Source organism: Tetrao urogallus, assembly GCF_951394365.1.
Source record: "Tetrao urogallus genome assembly, chromosome: 1".
NCBI classification, from domain to species: Eukaryota; Metazoa; Chordata; class Aves; order Galliformes; family Phasianidae; genus Tetrao; species Tetrao urogallus.
In genome coordinates this window covers 26256449-26283269 of record NC_136813.1, presented here as the reverse complement: position 1 = coordinate 26283269, position 26821 = coordinate 26256449, and the positions used below count along the sequence as shown (strand labels likewise).

The window sequence follows — 26821 nt, the reverse complement described above, 5'->3', positions numbered from 1 at the left end:
GAGGTCTCCCCAGAGCCTTCTCTTCTCCAAGCTAAACAAGACCAGTTTCCTCAACCTTTTCCTCATAGGAGAGATGATCCGGCCCTCTGATCATCTTAGTGGCCCTCCTCTGGACCCATTCCAAGAGCTCTGAGTCCTTCTTGGGCTGGGGACCCCCAGGCCCAGACACAATTTCTGCAGATGGGTCCTCACAAGAGCCGAGAAGAGGGAGACAATCACCTCCCTCTCCCTGCTGGCCACCCCTTTTTTAATCAACCCAGAACACAATTGGCCTTCCGGGCTGCAGGCGCACACTGCTGGCTCATGTCCAGCTTCTCGTCCAACAGGACCCCCAAGTCCTTCTCCACAGAGCTGCTCTCCAGGAGATCTTCCCCCAGTTTGTATAAATACCTGGGATTGCTCCAGCCCAAGTGCAACACTCTGCACTTGGCCTTACTGAACCTCACTAGGTTTTCATGGGCCCACTTTTCCATCCTGTCCAGGTCCCTCTGGATGGCTTCCCTTCCTTCCAATGTATTGACTGCACTGCTCAGCTTGGTGTCATCTGCAAACTTGCTGAGGGTGCACTCAATAACGTAAATGTATATGATGTATCAGAAAGTAAAGTAAATGATGTATCAGATAGGTTATATTGATGGCCAGTGCCTTATGAAGTTTATCTGAGCCTGTGGGCACCAAACCTACAACATAGAAACAAGAAGTGGTCGTATCAGTGTTATTGTGATTCATCTGCCACAGTGAACCACCAACTGAACATCAGATGAAAAAACAGTAGGATTAACAAACTCTTGATCCAAACATCTTAGCAAATTCTGAAGACCAAGCATGAGCTAGAGGTGTCTCAGACTGATGCCTGTGATATACACAGAAAAAGATGCAGAGTATGAGTCGTATCAATTTCACGCATCACGTGGAAGACATCACCTCTAAGATGAAAAAGCCTGAAGAGGAACACTTCTAGACTGCATTCTTCCTAGTATGCGTAGTATTCAATGATGGGCTGGCAGAAATCAAAATACTACGTATAATCTAATTCTGGTGCAGTGGATTTACCTGCAAATTGCCCTCTGCTCTTGAGGATAACCTTTGCTTCACTTCGTTCACAAAGTGTTCTTTTCTAAGACATTAAGCTCTTTCCATGCATAGTAGGAAGCCTACATTCCTAGCATTTGGTTCAAGTTTACTCAGCATCCAGATGATGAAATAAATGTAAACTAAGAGGCGGTGTAACTATATGAAAACAGCTGAACATATTTTTTGCAAGCAGCAAATCCTTTGATGTTGTTGTATCCAAGAACAGAACTATTCCCACTAGCAAGAAAAGTACTTGACTTTTTTTTTTTTTCCAAAACCACCGAAGCTATTCCTCAAAACAGTACGAGTCCTCTAATGCTGATTCCTTCACTATAGCCCTCTTCTGCTTGTAGCACAGCTTTCTCTTATCTCAGTGCTGCTGTATGCTCTTAGAACACAGAGTCAACAATGGCACATACAAATTTTCACATACAAAAAATAGAGGAAACTCTGCTTCACTGCTCTGAATTTGAAAACTGGTGCAAAAGCTCATAGCGTATTAGCAGCACCGTCTTGCTGTATTGGGTTCAGAGGAAAATTTACCACGCCAGATAATTTCTGAATCATTGCTTTCAATAACAGCACTACAAGAAGGCTTGTCAAGTTGGGAGTTCCCCCCAGTGCTGAATGACAAAGCAGTATTGTTAGGCACAGTAAACTCGATGAGTTAAATCCTCACATGAGTCCAGTGTTGGAATTGCCATGGCTTGATGTGTATACAAAATGAAGAATCTTCAATGACTGCACATATTATTTCTAGAGTGCAAAAGATGGGCTAGGGGTAAAAAAAAAAAAAAAGAAAGAGCATCAAGTCTTCCATTTCAAACATTCTGTCTTCAGCTGAAGATGGAATATTCTTTCAATATTCTTTCTTTCGTGTTTTGGGCTTAAATTTTAATGTGTTGTATGCTCCCTCCACAGCTTTGGGCAAGTACATAGGATGTCTTTCCAACTTCTTCCTAGAGCCAGTGGTTCTTCGTTGGCTGTTTTTTTTTGTGACTGGTTTGCAGCCTTTGCTGTTTGGGCAGTATCTTCTGAGTACCTGCGAGGAGCACGAAGGATCCAGTTTGAATGTAAACTGTGTTCACTTGTGCTGGTAGCCACTGAAAGACAGAAGGTAATCCCAAGTTAAAAGAGTTTGTCAGTTGTCTTGATTTAACCCAGAAGAAAGTTAAATACCACACAGCATTTCACTCACCTCCACTACAGTAGAATGGGGGAGAAAACTGAAATGAACTCATGGATTGAGATATGGACAGCTTAATAAGAAAAAAGAAAAAGGAAGCAAGGAAGCAAGGAAGCAAGGAAGGAAGGAAGGAAGGAAGGAAGGAAGGAAGGAAGGAAGGAAGGGGGAGGAGGAAGGGAGGAAGGGAGGAAGGGAGGAAGGAAGGGAGGAAGGGAGGAAGGGAGGAAGGGAGGAAGGGAGGAAGGAAGAGAGAGAGAGAGAGAGAGAAAGAGAGAGAGAAAGAAAGAGAGAAAGAGAGAGAGAGAGAAAGAAAGAGAGAAAGAGAGAGAGAGAGACAGAAAGAAAGAGAAAGAAAGAAAGAAAGAAAGAAAGAAAGAAAGAAAGAAAGAAAGAAAAGAAAGAAAGAAAGAAAGAAAGAAAGAAAGAAAGAAAGAAAGAAAGAAAGAAAGAAAGAAAGAAAGAAAGAAAGAAAGAAAGAAAGAAAGAAAGAAAGAAAGAAAGAAAGAAAGAAAGAAAGAAAGAAAGAAAGAAAGAAAGAAAGAAAGAAAGAAAGAAAGAAAGAAAGAAAGAAAGAAAGAAAGGAAAAAAATCACAACAAAAAACAAATAAAAAAGTAGGCAACACACAACACAGTTTCTCACCACCTCTGACCAAGATCCAGCCAGTCCCAAAGAATGGTTCCCCCTGCCTCAGGCCAGCTCACCCAGTTTCAATGTCCAGCACAATACCACATGAAATGGAACGTCCCTTTGGCCAGTCTGTGACAGTTGTCCTGGTTCTGTCCCATCCCAGCTCCTACCCCTCAGCCCCCTCACTGGCAGGGCAGCATGAGAAGCTGAAACACCTGTGACTGTGCAAGCACTGCTCAGCAACAACCAAAACATTGGTGTGTTGTTAGCATTATTCTAAACACGAACCAATTCATCATGATTCATCTTATCTAATATTTCAGTGCCTGAAGAATCAACACTTGTGTCAAAGACCTGCAATGTGCACTTGAGGACAGAACTATTCTGATCTGTTTCACATATGTTCCTTAGCCTGAGACACAGCATAAAAGAGAAAAATATTTCTCTCCACTTGATTATGCAGCATGGATGATGAGTTCAGAAAGGCACAACTTCATTTGGTCAAGTAATCCCAACCTTTGGAAAGGTACTATTATTTTGACTAACCGTTGAAGGACTTTTTTTTTTTTTTTTTCTGTTTGGAGATAAAGCATCCATCCATTTCTCAATGATAAGCATGAGATTTAGACATAGAAATAATTAACTGAGATGCAGGATGGAATTTAGCCCTAGGTGGAAGGCAAGCACTACTCCTCAACTATATATGCTACATTTGTTCATGTAATACACACAAAAGATCTACCTTTCAACAGGGTACAAGCAATGTGTTACTGTAGTTTCTCATAATACATTTGATTTTGGCCATGTTCTTTGTGCCAATGGAGTAGAGATTGGCCTTTTCTCTTGGTTGACAGGAATAGACAAAAGGTAATGCTTTCAGGTTGTGCCAGGGGAGGTTCAGGTTGGATATTGGGAAAGACTTCTTCCCCAAAAGAATGGTTAGGCAGTGGAGCAGGTTGTTCATGGAGGTGGTGGTCACTGTGTTCAAAAAATATGGAGATGTGGCACTGAGGAACATGGTTAGTGAGCGTGGTGGGGATGCGTTGATGGTTGGACTAGATGATCTTAGAGGTCTTTGAGCAACCTGGTCTAGAGGGAGATGTCCCTGCCTATAGTAAGGGGGTTGGAACTAGATGATCTTAAAAGTCCCTTCCAACTAAAACCATTCTATGATTCTATGATTCTAATACTCTTAAATCTCAGAAGCAAAACTCAGAGGAAAATTGTCCATTTAAGTAAATTTGGTCTTACTTGACCACTCTTCCCTCTACTCATCGCACATCAAAAGTAATCATATTTTTTCTGTTTTATACTTCACCATCAAAATCAACATCCACATTTGGCAGGTCCATGTCAGGAGCTCTCCGGCATCTCTCTGAATCCAGATCTGCAATAACCGAATCAAAGAACGCTATAGCTTCTCTTACATCTGAACTGGGCTGTGGGACTTTTCTTCTCTCCGTGGATGTCTGTTGATAAGATAGGGAAAGAAAAGAAGTTAGATGCAGTTGGAAAAAAAATGTCTTAATGAGAAAACTGTATAAGGAAGCTGCAAAAATTTTATTTGATTCCATATTTCAAGATTTCAGAAAGGCTCAAAAGTCCAGATTACTCCACATCAGCCAACGAAGAAGGCAGAACATCAGTGCAAGTGTCCTTCTTGTTGCATGCTCAACGTCAGACATCTTCCACTTCAGCACTGCCAACATGTCTTTATAAAATCTCTCAGAATCCCTCTATTGAGCCATGTAATTGGATGGCTAGGTGACAGCTGATCTTTGTGGTCAAATTCATCCTGCCTAGTATTAGGCACCTAACGGGATGCACACATTAGAAATGGAGTCATACAAGGTTACTTCTTTAATTAATGCAGGGCTCAAGTACCTTCAAGAGATGAGTCAGAATCTAGGTAGGCTGAATTCCCCTCTTCAGTCAGCTCTAGTCCCTTACTGCTGAGGGATCGTGGAGCAACTTGGTTACTAATTTAAGCATCTTATTAAAATGCCTTGGTTTGATGAAATGAATCCAGATCTAAATTGCTAAAGTCTTTTTTTTTTTTTTTTTGAAATGGAAAAGGACTGTGAGTGCTAAAAAATGAGTCATTCAACACTATGATAATTCCCACAGGAAAGCCATGAGGTTTAAAATTAGGAGCCTGTCTTGTTAAAAAAGCAAATGTCTGTCTATAGATGCTGAAGCATTCATAAAGCCTCAGTTAGCAATTCTGTAGGTCAGTACAGGGTGAACCCTTCTGCCATTCATGAAGGTTCTGCCTAATGAAGGGCCGTGTATTTTCCCCGCCAGTCCAATTGCCAGAGCAATTCTGAATCAGAAACTTATTGTCCTGGGTTTCAAATGCACAAGCAAAAGATATATGCTGTGTCACATCTCTGAAGAACGAGTTTGCTTCCCATTCTGTGGGATGGTGAAGGCAGAAATGAGTTGGTTTCTCCTTCTGAACTTTACAGTTTGATTGATTGACATCTTTAGAAGTGCTAAAGGATAACTACTACCACACATTGACTGAGAATAGTCACTGCCATTATACCCAAGACTTCATTACTTAAAAGACATTTTTCAGAAGTGTGTGCTCCAGAATCTGACACACTTCTCTATTTTTTTCTTTCACAAGCTTCAGGTGACATATTTTGAATCGAGAGACAGCCTGTAGTCCAGGCTTTGGGTTTTGCATCTGAATTAAACTTTCCCTGAAGACAAGGTTGTCTGGGCAAAGCACATTCCTATTAACTGTGCAGCAGGTATGGGGGAAAAAATGGTGGATTCGATTGGCAGGAAATTTAATACAAAGAGGTAGTTAGGGGCAGAACTATTCAAGCCTGTTGGTAAAATGAATCTTGCAGTCTGTGAACATAAAACTTGGAGTTAGGAAGTGGAGTGTACCGTATGTTGTAGAAGTCTTCTTGGCCTCTTCCTAATTTTTGCAAAGTCAGAGCTGTGCAGCTGTGACCCCACTATTTGTGTCAGCAAGAATGACTTGCTGGACAGCATGTCCTCCTGATGTTCCAAAGGGGAATGTTGGTGTAGTTAGCTTGTCAGCCAGTATCAGGCCTGGGGATGCATAAGAGATAACTGGCCACAGAGAGATGACAGCATTCATAGCCTCAGAATGTGGGAGATTCACTTGTTCGCCAAACTCAAGTTAAATTGCTGATTTTTTTTTCCAGTGGCACTTTCAATGACAAATATCAGAGAGTCAAAATTCTACATGAATCATAATTGTATACAATCTATCTCACAGACTCCTGGTCTATGGTTTAAATGTTCTTCTGCACTCATATTTCTCCTCTGCCTAGTGGTTAGACATGCTTCATGCTCCATTACATCACTGCTCTGCTCATCAGGGGAGCAGACATGCTATAACTCTCTCCTGCATTAAGCCAGTCTTTGTGCATGAAAAACTGGTTCACAGGTTATGTATCTTGTAATGCTGAGATTCATCCCGCCCTTGGCATCACCATACCACTCTCCTATAACTCAGTTATTCTCTTTGCATGTTTCCCTAGTACTAAATGGTAAAGTCTTTATAAAATCTGTCTTCTCCAGCCCACTGAACTGAGTACTGTTTCTTGCTCAAAGCATTAAAAAAATGACATAAAGACCAAATAATCAACTGAGGGATTCCCACTGACAGAATGGGTTCTAGATCAGGATGTAGAATGAAAAAATGTGGTATCTAACTCTAAAAATATGAATCTTGTCCTTTGGTTAAGCAATGTATGCAGCAGAACTCAGCCTCAGCCATACTGAAATTATGCTGTGAGAGAGCATATAAATGTGGAATAATTTTCTGTTAAAGTCTACCTGGCCTAGTCAGTAGGTAATCCATTATATCCTTTCTTCCCACCATTCTTATTAGTATCCAGTTTAAAGGCTGCACTGGGTAACCTGCATGTCTGCTGCCAAAGCCATGTTTGTGGTCTGGTTCCCTAAATAGATCACCCCACCTGCAGCAAATCAGTTCTTTTTTCCTAACTGAATCAATCCCACAGTCAAACTACTGGACAGTCTAGTGACATGCAACTTGTAAGGTGCAGCCCTACAGAAGACCCTCTAGGACTTATAGAAACAATCAGCAACAAAAAAAATCAGTGCTATTCTTCATTATCACTGTAGTAAAGGAAAAAGAACTACAGTGTCTGCTTCAAAACTATTTGACAGTTCATTAATAAACAGAGAAAGGAACCCCTACCAATTCTCCATTGACTACAATGTATCAGTAGTTTGCACAGATGATGAACATAGCACTGACAAGCTGTCTGATGAGTCAAAGAAAATCACAGCTGTTTCTTAGAAAACACAATTGTTTTCAGTAAGTTTTGCCAATGAGAAGGATACCAATAAACACAGGGACTACTGTGCTTTTCAGTCATTAAAAGCTATAAATAACCACAGTGGAGAACTATGAGCCACTTAAGTAGCTAGTCAGAATTGAGAGAAAACATCTCTTTCATAACAAGTTTTCAAGTACTTCCCATCTGCTCATAGTTCTTATCTTCTCTTATTTTCTCTCCACACTTCTACAAACACACATAATTCTTTCCTTGACCAGTCATTCATATTTGACTTCACAGAAATCTGGAAATATCTTAGGGTATTTAGTAGCATTTCAGATAGAGTAACATCAACAAAAAAAAAAAAGACAGACAGCTGAAACCAGTAAGGCAGAAAATCAACATAGGTCATACATATAATTGCTTCATGGATTGAGACTAATCATACAATAAAAGTTCTTAGGAATTACCTTAGAAAACTCTTTGGAGGAAAGTGGAAGAAATGACTTCTTTCCAGTTTTGGATGATTTTGTGGATGTTGGGGAATCTGCAGTCATATGCATGGATTTCAACTTATTGATGTTGTCAAAGTATTTTTTCCTCAAGGCTAACAAGTCCTGTAAATATTTCAAACAGTCCTGAGTCTTAGAGTACATCCACTCTCTGTCTTCCTCTTTTGACTGGCTGCAGGAGTCAATGCTGTTTGTACTTTTGCATTTTTTTAATGGTTCACTCACTTTTTCCTGCTCATCTCCAAGGACATACATAGAGGTGCTGCGGATCAGTCTGACAGCAGAACCTGTGCCATCCCAGTAAGGAATGTCATCTGTTGCATTTCTTCGGTGGGAGTTGGGGTGAAATATGGAATGGATCTTTTTAAACATACTGTGTTTCTTTGACCCTGTTACACTTGTCTCCTTTAGCTTCTTAATTTAACCCTAAATCTACAGCTGCAACCCTTGTCCTCATCTGACAAAGAGATTTGCCACTTACTATAAGGAAGACAAAAAACATCTATTACTGCTTCCGTTGCCTGCAGTCCAACACATTGTGAAGAGCGTGATCGTAGAGCAGAAGCGTGTTTTCTATTCCATTTGCATCAGTGAAGTAGCTCTGTTCTTTCCTCGGATTAAAACACAGCGCAGGAGGTCAAAGGTCATGCTTTGACCTTTCGTGTGACTGGTCTCCATAAAAGCACGTAATCACCGAGCTGGAAATCCCGTCCTCGACGTTTCTCGGTCCCCCGCGGGTCGCCGCTGCCGCCTCCTTCATCGCCGAGCTCTGCGGGCGGGCGGGTGCCCGGTGCTGGCCATGGTGCTGAAGTGCTTCAGCCGCCCCGACAGCATCCCAGAGCTCTGCGGGTGGCTTCTTCGGGATTGCTTCTCGGGATCAGCCTCTACAGTGGCAAAGTGCAGAGGGATGGTTTCTAACTGGCAGAATTTAGATATCGCTCCGAGTTTCACCCTGTGGTAATCAGGAGATGGCTACAGCTACCCGATACCACAGCACTACTGGGAACAAAGTGGATTCAGATGTCAGGGTCTGTTACGCTCAGTACAAAGCTGCTCTATGTAAGGGATGCTGTAAAATAAAACACTTCTAAAATAATATTTTGTGGTTTTGTTTTGTTTTAAAAAAGCAGGCAGAAACAAATGCATTTCTACTAGCTCTTTTCCTAGACAAATGGAAGAGCATTCTAACGTAGTGTTTTTGTTGACTGGAAGCTACAGACAACATTGGCTGCTATCAGCATATTCAAGCATCAGTATCATTTGTGATTGTGTAACAGCATGATGAATGTTTTAAAGAGAAGTAGAGAGTGAGTATGCTCACTTCACACCACCAAACCAATCAGCTCTTTGAAAAAAGCAGGAATGTCCAGATTTAACATATTCAGAACAATTTTCATAGTTCATTCTGCTCAAGCTTTCGATATTTGAGGAAATTTTGAAAGGCCACAGATATCATCCTGCAGACTCTATTAAACAAACTTCCACTAATTATACTGGAAGTGTCAAATAAAGGTTTATGCAACCTAGAAGTCAGAGGATCTCAAAAGATTCTAATAAGAATTTGCCACAGCCAGGTAATAAAGTTGATTTTATGCTAGTGTGGACCATTAGAACTATGAAAAGAGATTAAATATCTCTGTAAAATTACCTCTGAAATTTTCTCCATCAGAGAAATATCTGGTCATCAATAACAGCTTGATTTTCTACATGGTCTTCTGATCTTTGGTTATAAATAAGATACAACACCGGTGAGCCTCAGAGAAACAAACACTCGAAGTAGATACTCGAAGTAACCTCGAAGTCACTTCACCCGAAAAGTCTAAGAGTCAAGAAAATCATTGAGAGCTCAAGGAGTTACTGACAAAGAACTAATCAGTAAGAGTGAAGGGAATACCACAGAGCAACTGCTTGTAGGATCAGACATTGTCTTGCCATAGCAGACTGACCTCTAAGCTCAATCAGTCTTATGAAGAGCTGTAGGTCAAATTCACAGACACGCACACAGAAACAAAAAACAAACAAACAAAAAAATCCACCAGGCTTCTGTTAGTGAAAATAAAAAAAGTAGGAGCATTGTACACCATGAAGAGTAAATGCAATGATGCATGCTGCTTTCTGGGGGAAAATAATAATAATAATAATAATAATAATAATAATAATAATAATAATAATAATAATAATAAAATCCATATGGGCCTTAGATACTCCTGTCCTGTTTCAACAAAGTGCTTAAAGCATATGCTGACATCTCACTGATATAAAAATAAATAATTAAATAAAAATAACTCAAAAATCTTTTATGCCTTTAAGAGGCTTCTCACTTTTAAGTGTGTCCATGCCCAATTTTTTCAAGTGCTTGTTGGTTCACATTCACTGAGCGTCAACTTACATGTAGTTCTCATTGTTCACTGTGGTGTTAAAATAAGACTAATAAACGCATTGGTCAGTTAATAGCTATGTTATATAGTAGAATTTCATTTGATGTAATAAATGGGTGTCTATGATTATTTCAGATATTAATATTTTATTCTGTGTACTGGTTATGAGCAGTGGGAATACAATCTTCCATTCCTATGGTAAAAATTAATATCAATCTATTTTCTTCAGTGTCTCTACTGTAATTTAAATAGCTCTCCAGAATTAGAAAGTTAAAGAATAAAATTCTGGATATCTTTAAAGGTCAAAAATGTCTCTAGTGTCTTTTGCAAGAAGAAGAATGCCCTACATCTTTTCTAGGTGATTTTCTATAGGGCATTTTTGTTCAAACATGTTTTCTGAATAGCTGTTATTTATTTAAAGTCAAACTCCAGTTTTCTTGTATCTGTAACTGCTCCAATTTAACTAAACAGCAGGGCAATTAGAATTTGACCTCCACAGATCACAGGTCTCTTCTCTTCTTACTGCTGGGGACCAAATATGTTACTGCATCTAAGCCAAGTGGTGATTAAAAACCATGGTTTTATTCCAGAATTATTTTTTTATGCACACACACACACATACACAAGCGAAATAACAAAAAACAAACAAACAAACAAACAAAAACACTTATCAGATGGATAGTATGGTTGAAGAAGAATATTTGCTCTCTCAATTCAAAGTACCAAATTCACAGGCAGCTATTAAATCATAAATAAAGACCTCCCAAACAAGCTTGTGAGAAGCAGATCAAATAGACCACACTAAATATTTAACAGCATCTAAGATTACTAACTTTGACAAGACAGTGCTCATACCTTATTTGTTCACTTGGCTACTTGATTTTTACTTCACTTGCTCTATAATTTTTAAGTGGTGCTTTTTTTTTTTTTCTGCTACTGTTTTCAGTTCTTCTGTCTGGCTTTGTACCTAATGGGCTGATCTGAGTTCCACAGACCACTACTCATTAGCACACAAATTGCCATGGTTATCTACACTCAACATACTAGCAATTCCTGAGCCGTAGTGACTGGGTAAGGAGATCCAACTAGAAAACACACTATGTATTTTGACATTAACCATACATAGTTAATATCAGATGTGTAGATAAATGCAATTAAAATACCTTGATCACATGAGTTCATGATTAATGGGTGGATTAAATTATAAAATCACACATCCTTAAGTTTTGTGGGTTTTTTTGTTTGTTTGGTTTGGTTTTTTTGCAAAGACTGAATTGTCAAAATGTAAAGCTCTGAAACCAAAGAAGGAAACTTTTGACAACCTGTAGATGAATCTTCCCACCAATATTCCACTATATTTTGTTGCTGTGCAGGAGATAGAAGCAGAGAGGCAGTCTGATAGAATGACATCTGGCATGGAAGTGCATATGAAGAAAAGGTGTGGAATTGAATTCTTCCACGTGGAAAAAAAATGCACCTACTGACATTCATTGATTCTTACTGAATGTTTATAGAGACCAAATAGGTAAGAGCACAGTGAGAAGGTGGGTGATGCGTTTCAGCAGTGGATCATCTCCACTGGTGCAGCTACTTATGAGCGCAACATGCAGAGTCTTTTTCACTGTTGGCAAAAATGCATAGCTGATGGTGGTGAATGTTGAAAAATAGTGTTTTGTAGCTATGAATTACCTCTATCAAATAGTGTCATTGTGCACTTCATATCTGTTGCAGTTTCCATGGAAAAAAAAAATCAGAGGCATTATTTTTAGAGTGACCTACGTATATTTTATTACATTTTTTTAAAAGTGAAAACATTAGTCTAGCTTTTAAACAAACAAAATTTAAAAAATCAGTGTAAGACATACTAATGGATAGTTAATTTGTTGAGACTTGTGCTATTTCAGATGGCTCATAAATAAAGTGAAGTTGTCAATCTCTATTAAAATCTATTTATGAACAGATCTTCATCACAACACATATCTGTTCCTTCACTTTAATCCCCATCCTTTGCTAGCCATGTCATATGTTCCCTTGAAGTTCTGCAAAAACACACACAAAAAAAATACACAGCCTCCCATGAATCTCCTATTTAAGAGAAATGTTAAAAATAAAGCAGGAATTCTGGAGACACAACTTAAAACTAAACAAAAATAAGTACGTTGCACGAAAAGTAATGCCTCCTATTTATTTCTGTGGAAACTGTGAAGGTAATGGTCTAGAATTCTGCCCCCTCAAAACTACTGTCAGCAAATACTCGATGCCTTTCCTCATTCAGGAAGTTCCCAAAATATGGGAAGTGAGGAGCAGTTCTGATACCATGCATTTGAAAAAAAACCTATTATTGATTCTCTGAGCCATGAAATTGGACAAATCAGTTCCCTAAGGATTTGTTATTTGAGTTGATTTTCAGGTAAATGCAGTGAAGTCCAGATGTATGGCCCACATCATATTTAACGGTGATCTTCTTTTTTTAAGGATATGCCTGAGTTATGCTAAAGCAACACTGACCTGCAAAACCAGCTGAGTCAGAAAAGTCAGTGAATGAATAAACTTTTGTAAATCTGGAGCATCATCTTCCCAGCTAATCTAGATTTGAATATGTTACTTCCATTTGACTTAGATCCTGCATATTGTCCATAAATTTTCACTGCATGTGACATTTTCATTCACTGAATAGGTTTTATTGCAGCATAAGCACTGACAATAAGTAACCAAAGGAGTGACTACATTTCCATCAGGAATGGAAAGATAAAGAAATGCCATAATTTATGTACATCTAAATGCTTAGAAAGTGATTGTGCAAATTAGATATCGGTCTATTATTTTATTTCATTTTTATAATTTAGCATACCTTGGCTTTGTTCTTTGGAAATGGTAAGCATGCATCTTATGACAAAGCAGTAAAACTCACTCTAGAGAAATTCCCTTTGCCTATATCCATATCTCTATAGCTGTTGCCTGGCAGCTTTATAAGAGAGTGAAATATTACCACACTTACCCACTTCTTTATCTAGCCTATCTCTTCCCTTTGTTTCCTCAAACAACCCCACTTCATTTGCTTGACGAGGTTTACAAGGGAACTTTGTCTTGTCTTCTGTCTCACAGGGTCAAGGAACAGCCAGTTGTCCTTTCTTGTTTCTTTGGAAGAATCTGTGTCCTTTTAATACAAACATTGTTAGGACATTTCCAAGCATTGTTAGTCTTAGTTGAATTAGTTATTCTCTCCGCTCTTGAGTCTTTTGTTGCAGAGATGGCTGAAGAATTGTTGTGATGTCTAGCTAGTTGCCTGTCACATTTATCATCCATTGATGAAGTCTTTGACAGGAGAGGGTGGTGAATAAACAGATTCCTTCAGGATGGCTCAATGAGGATGAATGTTATAAGCAGCCGTTCTTCGAACTTTTTTTTATATAATTCAAACATTAACTATCTGTCTTGATCTGCTGAGGGATACGAGAAAGGAAGACTTAGTGCAAGAGAGATACTATGTGAACACTAGGGAGACCAGATAGAAAGAGAATAAATATGTTTTGAAATAGGTCTTTTTGAACATATTTTCTGCTCAGATCACAGTCTCCATAGGGGAAAAAAATCTGTTTGCAGCCTAGCACAGGATGATTACTTCCTATGACTGTCAGGAGCAGTAGGAAGTTTGTTGCCTCTCCCTGAGTGCTCCTTGAAGGAGGAGAATTAAGATTTTTTTCTTGCTCATTTGTCATTTTTAACTGAAAGCACTGTTGCTGGCAAACGTACTATTTCTCCTTGGCTAGCTTGATCTTCTGCCTGTGCTCACTTCTTACCTGCCTTTCCATCACTCTTGCAAACAGCCCTGTCAGTCTGTAGATACAGCTGAAAGGAGAGTGAAGAGGAAAACACAACTAACAACCCTCATCTGATGCTTTCAAGCCAAACCTGCAGAATTTCCCTTCACTGGGAACAGTCAAATTACTGCTGTGCCTGTTCACAAGGCCAAAGAGAACTTGTTTACATTCTCCCTGAAATTTTCAATCAACCTCATCTTCTATACTAATTAACATACTGTGTGGGATCTAAACATGAAGAAACATATTATTTTAAGGCAACAGCTGCTCAGAAGTTGCAGAGACCCACCACCAGGCTGTTGGACGCAGTGCAGTGCTGCTAGAATATTTGATTCAGAAAGTTTGCACAAAGCCCTTTGGCAATATCTAGAAGTGGATGCATGATGAGTTCCTGGAATAGATGTTGCTTGCAGTGAATTTGGAATTTTTATAAAGCTCAGAGGTGGTTTACTTATAATAATAAAGAGAATAAGACAAAAATATCTAAATTTTTATTTACCCATGTTCTCAACACAACCTGAAAAGACTCAAGAAAGGTGACTGGGTAAGAAAGTCACAAAGAGGGTATGCCCTGGTGGGCATCTGTCTCAAACCTTGCGTCCTAGCAAGATGTTTACTGTAATCTGCAAAGCCAAATGATGCTTCCCAATCTAAAATACCTATGTAACTCTAAATGTTTGCAATTGAACTCACACTGTGCTCAAAGGAACGTGGAAATATATATTTACCCCCTGAAATCAGGCAGAACACGTGCTTTTGACCATAAGAAGAGAAAATCTCCTGTGCTCCTGTTTGTGCCCAACACTTCTGGCCCTGGCACCAGGCATCGCTGAGAGAGGGTCCCTTCAGTATGAGAAGCTGATTCTGTTACAGTTTTTTTCTAAAAACATTATTAATAATAAAACACCTGCAGGAAACTGTGGTAGTTACAAAAAGTGCACAGGCCAGAATAGTACATCAGATCACGGTGAGAGCTGGCAGCAAGCAAAGGACACTGTATTTCTGGGTCAAAACACAGCTATCGACGACTTTGTGGTGGATATTTTTCACATCTACTAGAACTAAGTAGATAGAACTGGAACATCCACAGGAATAAGTTACAGTGGAAATCCATAGTCATCCATAATTCTTCCCATATAGAGAGAAATCCAATTGTTTGAAAATATGAGGCAATGGGAACTGAGTTGATATTTGAGTTTAATTCACTTCTACTCGCATTATAGACTTCAACAGTATGAACAACACTATATTTTATAACACAAGTGTCAACGTTTCTCATTTTTTGCATAATGAATATCATTATGACTATTGATATGCTGATGAAATCTGCCCTTAGATTCCTGCAGCGTATGCCTGGATTTGTGCCCATGAATATCAAGAACTGTCTGCTGAGGCTGCTTTTTTTGTTTGGTTGGTGTGGGTTTTCTTGGGAAGAGGATAAGGAGAGAAATGGCAGGATAATATTGCAGAGACAACCTCTACAAGGACAAAACCCTCTTTCTTTATAGAGTTCACTGCCTGTTGCAGAGCCTATAATGTCATTATGTTTTCCAATAAAGGCTCCCTTTGTTCCATCTCTTCAGCATATCCTTGCAGAAGTGACTTTGAGCCAGATTACAGTGTAAACCATGTGAGAGGAAAAAGATATCAAGAGCTTTTGGAAGGATGACCTCAACCTGGAAAACACCTTCCTCCTCACTCTCAAAGACTCAATTTTTTTTCCTGAAAATGAAATCTAAGAATACAGGTAAACATCAAGATAAGAGACTGCTTTCTGCCACACCTGAGGCAATGGGTCACACAGCTTACCCACTACACCTGATCACCAATACTTCTTTAGAACGCCTCTCCTGTCTTTAAATAAATTCAGAAGCTACATTCCTTTCCTGTCCGAGCTACATTCCTCCTCCCAAACATCAGTGATGTTGTGGGTTGCCTGGCTGCCTTTTGAATAGTCTTTCCTTTTGCTGCATTCTTCTTCTGTATGCTGCCTGGGCTGTGTGCTCATAGAGCCTTCACAAGGACCTCAGCCGTTATCATTTTTTGCACCTTTAAATTCTACCACTAGATGGAAGCCTTGACCTCCGGAGATACTCCACGAAGATTCCTGACCATTTAGTTGTACATCCGAGTTTCCAGATAAGCTGTTTACACCCACTTAGATATTTAAGTAATAATTGGCTGAGCTTAGGCATTGCTGTTGTTCACTGATTCTTTCGTGGAGGGCATAATAGTGCATAAGTTTCCCAAGCATCTCAGATAGAATTGTACAGACTAATAGGACTACATAAATCTTTACTAAAAATATTGGGATTGGCCATGGGTAAGCAAAGGGAAGAGAACTGAATCTGCCTCCAACCAGTCTCAGCACAGGTGGCAGTTACCAGGGGTATACAGCTGGGGCTGCTATGTCTGTAAAGGCTACTCCCTTGAGCAGCACAATCTTCCCAACACATCATAGATCCCCAACATTTCTGATAACGTCAACACATACAGAGCATCAATGTTGCTATATACTCTGAGTTTCCTACAACATTTCTGTTTGCGAGTACCACATGAATAAAGAGTGAGTTTTCAATTGTTGGCATAAGAAATTGCTCACCAAATAATTCCTGTGAAAGGATACATTTTATATGTTATTTTTAAGAGATTCAGTGTGAATTTTTATGTTCAGAATTCAAAGTGTGTAGGACATATGTCTCTCATGGGATGGTCTGCTGACTGGGTAGTAGCTTTCTAGTAGTGGGATATGAATTGCTGAATACTCGTAAGTATGAACTCAGAATTTGCTTCTGAAGAAAACTTATGTTGGTCATTAGTCAATATCAGTGAAATCAGTGGGAGATATTTTTATTTCTGAGTGCCAAAGCAGATGCCAAAAGCTCTACAGCTTTAGCAAACAGCAAATTAATTTCAATGTTCAGACAGAGCAAACAGGAAACACAATTTGTAAAAATTTCCTTGGGAAATCAGAAGGCTATTCCAGAATTTCTGATGCTCATGCATATTTAGGTCATATTTTACAAGCCCATAGGAAGATCTGAGTGCAAAGGGATGAACTCCTCATTTCTTTTTCTTTGATTTTTTTTTTAATTTTATTTTAAATATTTTTTAATATTTAAAAATATTCTTAAAATGTTAATGCTTTTATTTATTTTTAATAAAAGTGCAAAAATCTGATCTAATCCACTTGGTTAGCCCTGTGATTCTTCTCATACACAATGCTGCAACTATTATTTCTGTAGAGCTATTAAACTGTAGAACAGTTAGATTAGAAGGTGTGCATGCCAAGCAAGTGACATGTGAGGCTACATCTATGCAAGTATATCAGACAGTCAAAGGTCTGACCATTGGCTCTGAGGCCAACTGGCATGACCATGAATCATGATCATGAATCATAGAATCACTAAGGTTGGAAAGGACCTCTAAGATCATCCAGTCCATCCTTCTACCTATCAACAATATTTCCCACCAACCGTGTCCCTCAGTACAACATCTAAACATTTCTTGAACACCTCCACGGACAGTGACTTCACCACCTCCCTGGGCAGCCCATTCCAACACCTGACCACACTTCTGGAGAAGTATTTCCTAACGTCCAATCTGAAACTCCCCAGGCGCAACTTGAAGCCATTCCCTCTAGTCCTACTGATAGTTATGTAGAAGTGGCTGACTCCCACCTTGCCACAACCTCCCTTCAGGTAGTTGTAGAGAGCAATAACGTCTCCCCGAGCCTTCTCTTCTCCAGACTAAATAATCCCTGTTCCCTCTGCTGCTCTTCATAAGATTTGTGTTCCAGATCCCTCACCAGCTTCACTGCTCTTCTCTGCACATGTTCCAGGGCCTCAATGTCTCTCTTGTAGTGAGGGACCCAAAACTGAATGCAGTACTTGAGGTGCAGACTCATCTTTGCTGAGTATGGAGAGAAATACCCTTCTGCTCCTGCTGACAACATTATTTCTGATTGTTGCAGTTTCAAGCACGACAGGGCAAGGGTCCCTTTCTCCCCTTTCAGGGAGAAGGAAAGAAAGACAACCCAATTAAGGCCCAATTAAGAGATAATAAATTTACTACAAATGGTTAAAGAATGTTAGATAATAATAAGAAAGTTACAACTGATAACTCAAATGGGAGAGAGAGGAAGGCTCTGACCATGCTGTTGCTCACTGCACTGCTGGAACCCAGAAATGCCTTCAAACCCATCACTCTGAATTGTAGATCATGTGGAGGCCCTTGGGAATTGTAGTACATTTCAGTGTATTTTCCTCTTGGAGAATCAAAACTCACATGGGACTGCTAGGGAACACAAGACCAGGAAGTACAGCACTGCAGTGCACTGTCCTTCTACTTCAAACAGATTGTTGCATGATGTCATGATATCGAATACTGATATAACCAGGACATTAATACAAGCCAAGATGCCACTGGCCTACTTGGGCACCTGGGCACATTTCTGGCTCATGTTCAGCCGAGTGTTAACCAACACCCCCAGGTCCATTTCCTCTACACAGTCGTCCAAGCCACTCTGTCCCAAGCCTGTAGTGTTGCCTGGGGTTGCTATGGCCAAAGTGCAGAACTCAGCACTTGGTCTTGTTGAACTTCATCCCATTGGCCACAGCTCAGCTATCCAGCCTGTCCAGATCCCTCTGTAGGGCCTTCCTGCCTCCCTTCCAAGGCAGACTGACACTTCCTCCCAACTTGGTGTCATCTACAGACTTACTGAGGGTGCACTCAATTCCCTCATCCAGATAATCAATAAAGGTATTGAACAGGACAGACCCAAATACCAATCCCTGTGGAAAACTACTTGTGATTGGTAGCCAGGTGCATTTAACTCCATTCACCGCCATTCTCTGGGCCAGGCCATCCAACCAGTTCTCTACTCAGCAAAGACTGCAACTGTACAAGCCATGGGCCCCCAGCTTCTCTAGGAGAATACCATGGGAGACAGTATCAAAGTATCAGCAACAATACATCAACATCATCCTTTCCCTCATCTACCAGGTGGATCATTCAATCATAGAAGATTGTTCAAACAGGACCTACCTTTAATGAACCCATGCTGGCTGGGTCTGATTTCATGGTTGTCCTGCACATCCTCCAGTTGTCCCAGAGAAATGTATGTATCTACCTAAAATTCTCCTTTTCCCTCTGAATGTCTTTAATGCCAACTGGAATGATTGCCTGCAGACTACTCTCTGTCACTGCCCAAATTGTGATGGGTACTGTTTGATGGAATTCTTGTTAATACATGCTAAAATTGCTGACACGGTGCCGTTGACCCATTTCATTCACCAGTACAAACGCTGCCCTTAGAGTGAAGGCTCAGAGCTGATATAGATAAGCTAATTCAATTGATATACACACTTTTATTCTCATCAAGGATTTTGTCAACACTAGTACAAGGTTAGGAAAGAAAAATTCTGTAGATTTATTTTCTTTACACTGCCATTTGCAAATGATCTGTATGTGATAACAGCAGCAAAATCAATCCTCTAACAGCCTTCACAGACATCTCTTTTCTCTTGAGGTTTGCTTGGTTTTAGGATTGTGCTCCCATTATTCTAGCTGGCATTAATTCATTCTGTTCATTCCAGTCAACGTTTCACAGTCCTGCTTGGTTGTATTGGGTATCCTTTCTGTGAACTGAGGTAGGCAGGGGAAGATACTCCATTACTGTGAAGCAATCCATTGTTATCAGCAATACTAATTATTTACAAGAAGAGAAATCTCTCCTATATGAGCTAGTCCACATCGTATACATGTATTTCTCAGTGGTACAAACTACTTAATGTCTAAATGCAGTATGCTTGAACTTTAAAAAGACACTGTAAAAAAATTACTTTTCCTGGAAAATTGCTTGTTTGGTTACCACAAGTAACACTGGAGATTATTGTGATTGAAAGGAATAGAAAATCTTGGGTTTGGGCATGGTTTTGTTGTGCATTTTGTTCCTATTTATTCCTTGTGGGGTATACCATATGAGTTAGGATGTGGTCCTGCAACAGCTGGAGGTTCTGGCTAAGATCTCAACTTCAGCACTGAAGGACAATAGCCTGAACTAATAATATACAGCTTATATTTATATTTCATATGGTAATGAAGAATCTATAGCAAAATCAAAAAAAAAGCAATAAAAGCACAAATTGGCAGGAATCTTTGGTAACTGTACTAGCTTAAAATATTTTGAATTTATTTCCCAAACCAAATGCATTTTAGATTGCCAGTATTTTCAGAAGTGCCATCTAATGTGATTTGGAAAAAAGAAGAAGTCTCATGGATAATGGTATCAACATGGAATAAAGGATAATGTCACAGCATTTCATCATTTTATTTTTTGGTACTGCTAGTGTTTATCAAATGGAAAGCTGCAAACAGCAATTATGCACCATTTTGTAATATGAACCACTTTCTGTTTTTGTGACTTGCAGACTCCTGTGATTTTGTCAGTGGAAAATTAACACACACAGATTGTAGACTGGTGTATGGAAACAGGCAAGGATTGCAATTTGATGGCTGAAATTTAAATTACTATTCAAGTTGAGTTTTATTCTAAACTATAGTTATAACACAGTCATGTGAACATTCATTTTCCTGGCCAAAATGTTAAATATATTTTCTTCCACTAATGAGCCAGCTGCTGCCTAAAGATATTTATTATATTTGGTATATTCCCAGTCCATTCCTTAACTGTTTACTAATAACGGTTGCACAACTTTTTTAGATTGCTTGATTTTTACATAGTTTATACTTTTACTAGTCAGAAATATAACTCAAAGTCTGAGAAACTTGCACTGGTTCCAACGTCTGATACAATTAGGTTAATGGCATGAAGCCATTGGAGTGTGGAGATGCAGGCAGACTGCTCTGTGCCCAGGAGCCAGAGCCAGGATCGTATTTGTCCTTGCTGTCAAAGAGAAGAGAAGGGCAGTGACAACACTGGCTGGAGGCATCTTTCTGGAAATAAAAACTGTCAGCCTCCCCTCAGTTTCTCATGCCCATAGGCAGCTATCCTACAAAGTACTCACACTTTCTAGAAATTTCAGCAGGTTCTGCTGGATGTGGGGGAAGGGAAGGGAAGGGAAGGGAAGGGAAGGGAAGGGAAGGGAAGGGAAGGGAAGGGAAGGGAAGGGAAGGGAAGGGAAGGGAAGGGAAGGGAAGGGAAGGGAAGGGAAGGGAAGGGAAGGGAAGGGAAGGGAAGGGAAGGGAAGGGAAGGGAAGGGAAGGGAAGGGAAGGGAAGGGAAGGGAAGGGAAGGGAAGGGAAGGGAAGGGAAGGGAAGGGAAGGGAAGGGAAGGGAAGGGAAGGGAAGGGAAGGGAAGGGAAGGGAAGGGAAGGGAAGGGAAGGGAAGGGAAATCTTGGTCTAAAGAAATATGTGAACAGCTGTGCTCCTCAGGCCTGAGTTCTTCCTTACCTGAACAGAAGAAGAACATAAGGAGATGTCAGAATGAGGCCTCCCTGCAAGTGAGAACTCATTTCAGTGTACTTACACATTCCCAGTATAGTCTCTAACATCTGAAACCTCCTGAGACAGTCATCCTAGTTGTAGGAGATTTCTCCCCAGTTTTGTCCTGCTCCTTGCCTCCTTTTTTGTGGAATTTTTTTTTCCTAGTGTCTACCAGCTTGCTTCCAAGCTGACTTTTAATTTAACTGTACAAAATCAGTACTGAAATGAACAGCATACCATCCTCCTTAGTCATTGTTCTGGCTTTTCTTTTCTGTGGAAAAGAGCTTTTGAGTTGCTGCAGACTTTTGATGTAACTTGAGTGTTTCCACAAGTCCTGAAACAAATAAATTCTAAAGATATTATTTTATAAATGAATTCAGATAAACACAAAAGCATCTCATCACTCAAAACCTGCCTTCCTTGCAGCTCTTTCCTGTTTGCCCCAGCCACCCTGCTGGAATAGATCAGTGATGAGTAAAGATCAATAAAAAATCACACAGTAATTGCATACAGATTCACGAATCAGCATCTCAACAAACAGCTTATCTCGTCATTATAGTGCATGTCTTAATAAAGACAATTTCGAGATTCCGAGGCATGAAATCAGCCTTGCAAATCAATACAGGGTCTATTGATTTCACCATTTCAAAGCAGTGAAATTAGGTGTTTAAGATATCAGTTACTGTCAAAATAAAGTTCAGTAGTGTAGGTGGAAGAGAGCAGAGTCCTCTTGTGCTGATTCAGAGCACCTATTTCTCTTCATTGACTTTGAAGGGAGTCCGGAGAGATAAGATCCCTAGCCTGAACATCTAAACTCCAGCAACCAGACCACTTCCCAACAAATCTCCAAAAACTTCTGTTATGTGGGAGGCCAGGGTGATCTCCTGGAGCACAGCCACGATGGCATCATATCTCCAGAGCATGCAGGGCAGCATGGGCAGACAGATGGAGAAAGCAGACAGGCAGCCTGTGGGTAAGGGCCTTACTGGAACAGCTTTAGAGAGATGTAAGGGCTACCTCTAGTGCATTTCTTTACTGCATGGAAATAGAAAAGAATTCCAAGCTGGAAGTGAGGAACAGCCCTAAAAGTAGTTCAAAAAGCAATGGAATTAATTTCATGGGAAGGTTTCCTCTTATAATCAGAATGGTACAAATGTTGGGAAAAGCACATCGCAATGCATTTCCATTGCAGCCTAAGTAAATACTCAGCCACAGAGGATGCTGTTGAAAGTAGAGCTTTTGCTTAGCAGATAAAGTAATCAGATTACCAGCAGGATTCATTGCTTTCAGTTCTACTAACATACACAAAATAACAGTCAACATTCTTCCAGCATTTAGTATTATCATAAAACTGTGTAAACATAACCTAGTCATAAGTACCCCTACAAAGCCCAATAGCTTCTCTGTGTCCCAGAAAAACCTGCCTTTATCCAGACACCTGCTGTGTTCCCCTCTTTTGCCTCCCCTACAGGATGAATAGATGTGGCTTTGGTCTTCTGTCACTCACACTAGAAAGGGAACCTAAAGCAGATGGATCTCTGTGTAATTATCAGACTGTAAACCACTAATATCTTTTGTTAGCTGGTGAAATGATTCAAAATCCACACTCACTTCCCTAAGCCATCCACAGTCACTGCAAAATTGGTCAAAGCTCTACCATAAGCTTCTACCATTATCACCCATTGAAATTCTTCCACACTTACAGAATGTTTAAACGTGTTATTACATCATGGCTGATATAATTATGGCTGACAATGTGGGTGGGGAGGTGAATGAGACTTTTTTGGTCCATCTACTTCTTCCAGTGCCAAAAGATTTGCCAAAAATGCAAGAAAGGAAGCAATCACTCAGACAGTCCAATAAACATTTTCTTCATGTGGTTGATCTCACAATACAGCAACCACAGTAACTAAAATAATTACGAAAGGAAACTTCTCTGCCCCAGATAAATGATCTAATCCCACAAGAAATGTTTGTGTGGCAGAAATAGTCAGTAAGCTAACACAACTACATTAACTACAGTATATTAGTTAGTATTATAAGGTTTCTTCATGAACGAGGAATTTGTAGGTGTTAGTCTACGTAGGAGATTAATGTTATAAACCTGAGCACAATTTCCCTACCACCCATGTGCAGATTTCCTCTGTAGCAGTGTAGAAAGACCATGAGTGGTGTGAATCACTGTGACGGTGCTTATCTTTCCCCGTTGACTATGGAAGGCAGCTGACTAGGTCACGTAAGCTCCTCATCAAGCAGTCCTCAGAAGAGTGCCTAGAATTAAGCAAAATGCACCCCATACCTGTTTGGTGTCATCACTGTTCCCTTGGACTACAAAATGAAGCTGCACAACAGGCACTGCCCTCTGTTTTTATGCCTAGACAATCTTTATTTTCTCTTGTTTCGAAATTTTCTTATAGATAAATCCGTCTATTTAATCTTTTCAACAAGTAAAGACAAAATGCAGATAAAAGTAGAGGAAACCTCTATCCTGCACTTGAACTCTGAGCTGGTGACTGCATCTGCCTTTTGTTCTGCATAGAAGTGAACATAATTAAACTATCTTGGCAAAAAACTGTCTTTTTCTCTCATACGTTCAGCACACACTCCTAAAGAATGGGACTAGAAGGAGATTACACTGCCCATGTTTACAGCAGTACTGATTTTTACTTGTGCTGAGTAAACTTCGTCCGACTACTTAAGGATGTGAGGCAGATACTGGAAGTAAGAGAGTGAGGCATTTTCACTATGTTTTCTTGTGAGCACTATGAAAAAGAAGTGGATTTTTGAGAAAAAGAACAGAGAACCTGAGCTAAAGAAAGTTAGTCTGTAGCAGTTAACAAAACATACTTTCAGAAAAATAATTGCCTTAAGGAAATGAGACAAAAAAAGGAAGGACAAACGATGACAATTCATGAATGAAAAAGGGAGGAAAATAAATGGATGTTATAACCTTGGATAACAAGAAGATCCCCTGTGCTTTTTCATTAATCGCTCCATCCTGTCTTACATGCTTGAGCCCTTCCTTATCCTCTGTAACCAATATTTGAACCACTGGCTCATATTCAGAGCAATGAAAGAAATGTGATTTTTAAGGAAGGCTGAGTATGCACTGCCCATGGATGGTAAGCTCTGAAAATCTTGTGAGTTTTATGTGAGATCCTAAAGAGGGATACCTAATACAGAACAGATAGGCTTGAAAGTGATTGACTAAATGCAGGATAAGATTTTATTTGACAAATCCCATGTTTATAAACTTGGCATCTGAATCATTACACTAGGCAAAGAACTTCTGGAGAGCAGTTTTGGGATCAATTTCTGGACAAGCAGAAGGAACTTGTAAAATGTATTTTCCCATTCTTTGAACAAAGGCAAGTGCTTAAAGTAATTTATTTTGCTGCTTCTTTTGACAGACTTGGAATAAAATTTTTATAAGTTTTTTGACCCTCAGGTATTTCTTAAGGGGTTTTGTATCACTTACAGCTATTGATATTATCATGGAAAATAGACAGAAAGTATTTAAAAGATTTTGGAAATACAGAATACTGTCTGTGGTGCATATCCAAATAATACAGTGCACATCTATAAAATACCATGCAGTAATAGGCCACAATAAATAGTCTTAGAAATGCCAAAACGCACACATACATGTGAGGGTATAAAAGATGTATGCATTCAAAATTAAACTCAACATTTTTCTTATTAGTGCCCATTTGGTGAGCAGACAGAAAATAAGGATGAGGGTGGTTAATCTTAACAGTGTGTTTTCAGACAATGAAGGTTACTGTTTCATTGATTTCATGCATTTCTATTTTGCCCAGAATCCACGTCTAAACCATTTCATGAAAGTCACACACCATTTCTTCGAGCATAAACAACATTCTCCCCTCACAGACAAGAATATGATGACCAGCTTTCCCATGAACAGCTAGATAATGATGATGACTTTATTCCCCATTCTCTGTGGATTGGCTTTTTTTTTTTTTTTACATGCTGACATGCCGTGATAAGCACTTTATGATGCATGGCTGACTGCCTTTAATACCACTTGATCCTTCATAAATTAAGAGGCAAGAGGCTGCAGCCTATCATGTAACTCCATTACTGGGATTTGGATTAAGAGTCTTGCACATGCTATTGTCTTTCTTTTAGCTGCTACACGTCAGGTGCCTTGGGAATAGCTGTAGAATCCTTTTCCTGCACATTTCGGCCCTCCTAAAGGTTGGCCAAGGATATATTTGCTAGAGAGATGTGCAGACCCAACTCTGGGGAAAAATCCAGCAATCAACAGAGAAAAAGAGTAAGTTTAGAAATAATGTTTTCCATTTCATTTCCATCTGTCTTGCAAAAGCCCGTCCTATTTAGCAGAGTAAATGCTTTCAATTGCATAATAATTTCTAGGTTCATCCTGTAAATATTTTACCTATTAGCCTGTGGAAATAGCTGTTTTTCCAAGAGATCTGTTATTGCAGTATCTGTTAAATAAGTATCTGGCCCATACCTTGGGGGAGTATTTCTCCTCCTTGTAAGTCCCACTGCTTTTCATGGTTTCTGTACAAGGCTGTGCTTTCATTCCTTGCCAATTTTTAACAGAAGCTGACATTCATATCAAGCAGGATTTATCTTTCCCACCTGCCTCTCCCCACATTGATCAGTAGAGATGATGCCTTTGAAGCAAGATGTTCTTGGCTCACAATGCTTCACTGGACATCATCACCTCCTAATGCTTTTAGCACAGGTAGAGGCTTCATGTATACAAGATTACTGCACACATGAGCAAAAGGATATTTTAACATTTCTTCTCCCACCACACCAGTAAAGGGAATGGTTATAGACTCGGTCTAATGAGGGTGGGGAAAGGAAGTCTGCACACCCAGCAAGACACAGCCAACGGACACTGGATCTCCTGCAGCATCAGCCACTGCAAAAAAAAAAAATTAATGTTCCCCTCTGCATCCATAAGTCTACTTTAGGTTATAGATGTCAGAAGTAGAAACAGACACAAATATCTTCTAGGAAAAAATACTTAAATTTTATTTCTGTGATCTACTTTGTGATGTTTACCATGGCTTAGATTATGCACTAAGCAGGCACTCCTGATGTTTACTTGATAAACCAGTTAGTAAATCCCATAACTACTGAATGAAGAGTTTTAATAAAAACATTAAACCCAATAAGCCTATCTGATTATTAATCTTACGATTAAAAATTTAAGTCACAGGTAATTCAAAACTGGATTTTTCAAAATGTGGTAAAGCAATTCAGAAATAAAATCTCCCTTGGAGATCCAACAGTTTTAAATGTAACTGCCTTCCAGAATGTTTTACTGTCAGGACCAGATGCAATAGAAGAAAAAAAAAAAACCTGAAGATCATTTTTCCCTTCAGAAGTGTCTACACATAAAAGCTGCTATAATATTTAATACTGCTGCCACAGGGGCTCAGTCCTTGGTCTTTGAACACCAGCGGGTACAAAAGTGGTACTT

The 26821-nt window shown here is 39.6% G+C and overlaps 1 protein-coding gene across 1 annotated transcript; it reads right to left on the bottom strand.

Annotated features, from left to right (window-relative positions):
* Positions 1-1933: 1933 nt before the first annotated feature.
* Positions 1934-8065, bottom strand: LOC306958075 (uncharacterized protein C13orf42; the record flags this gene model as incomplete). The annotated part of the gene is given in 4 exon segments (XM_079549477.1): positions 1934-2065; positions 2068-2177; positions 4208-4358; positions 7652-8065. Coding segments are annotated over 4 exon segments (807 nt in total).
* Between the last annotated feature and the right edge of the window lie 18756 nt (positions 8066-26821).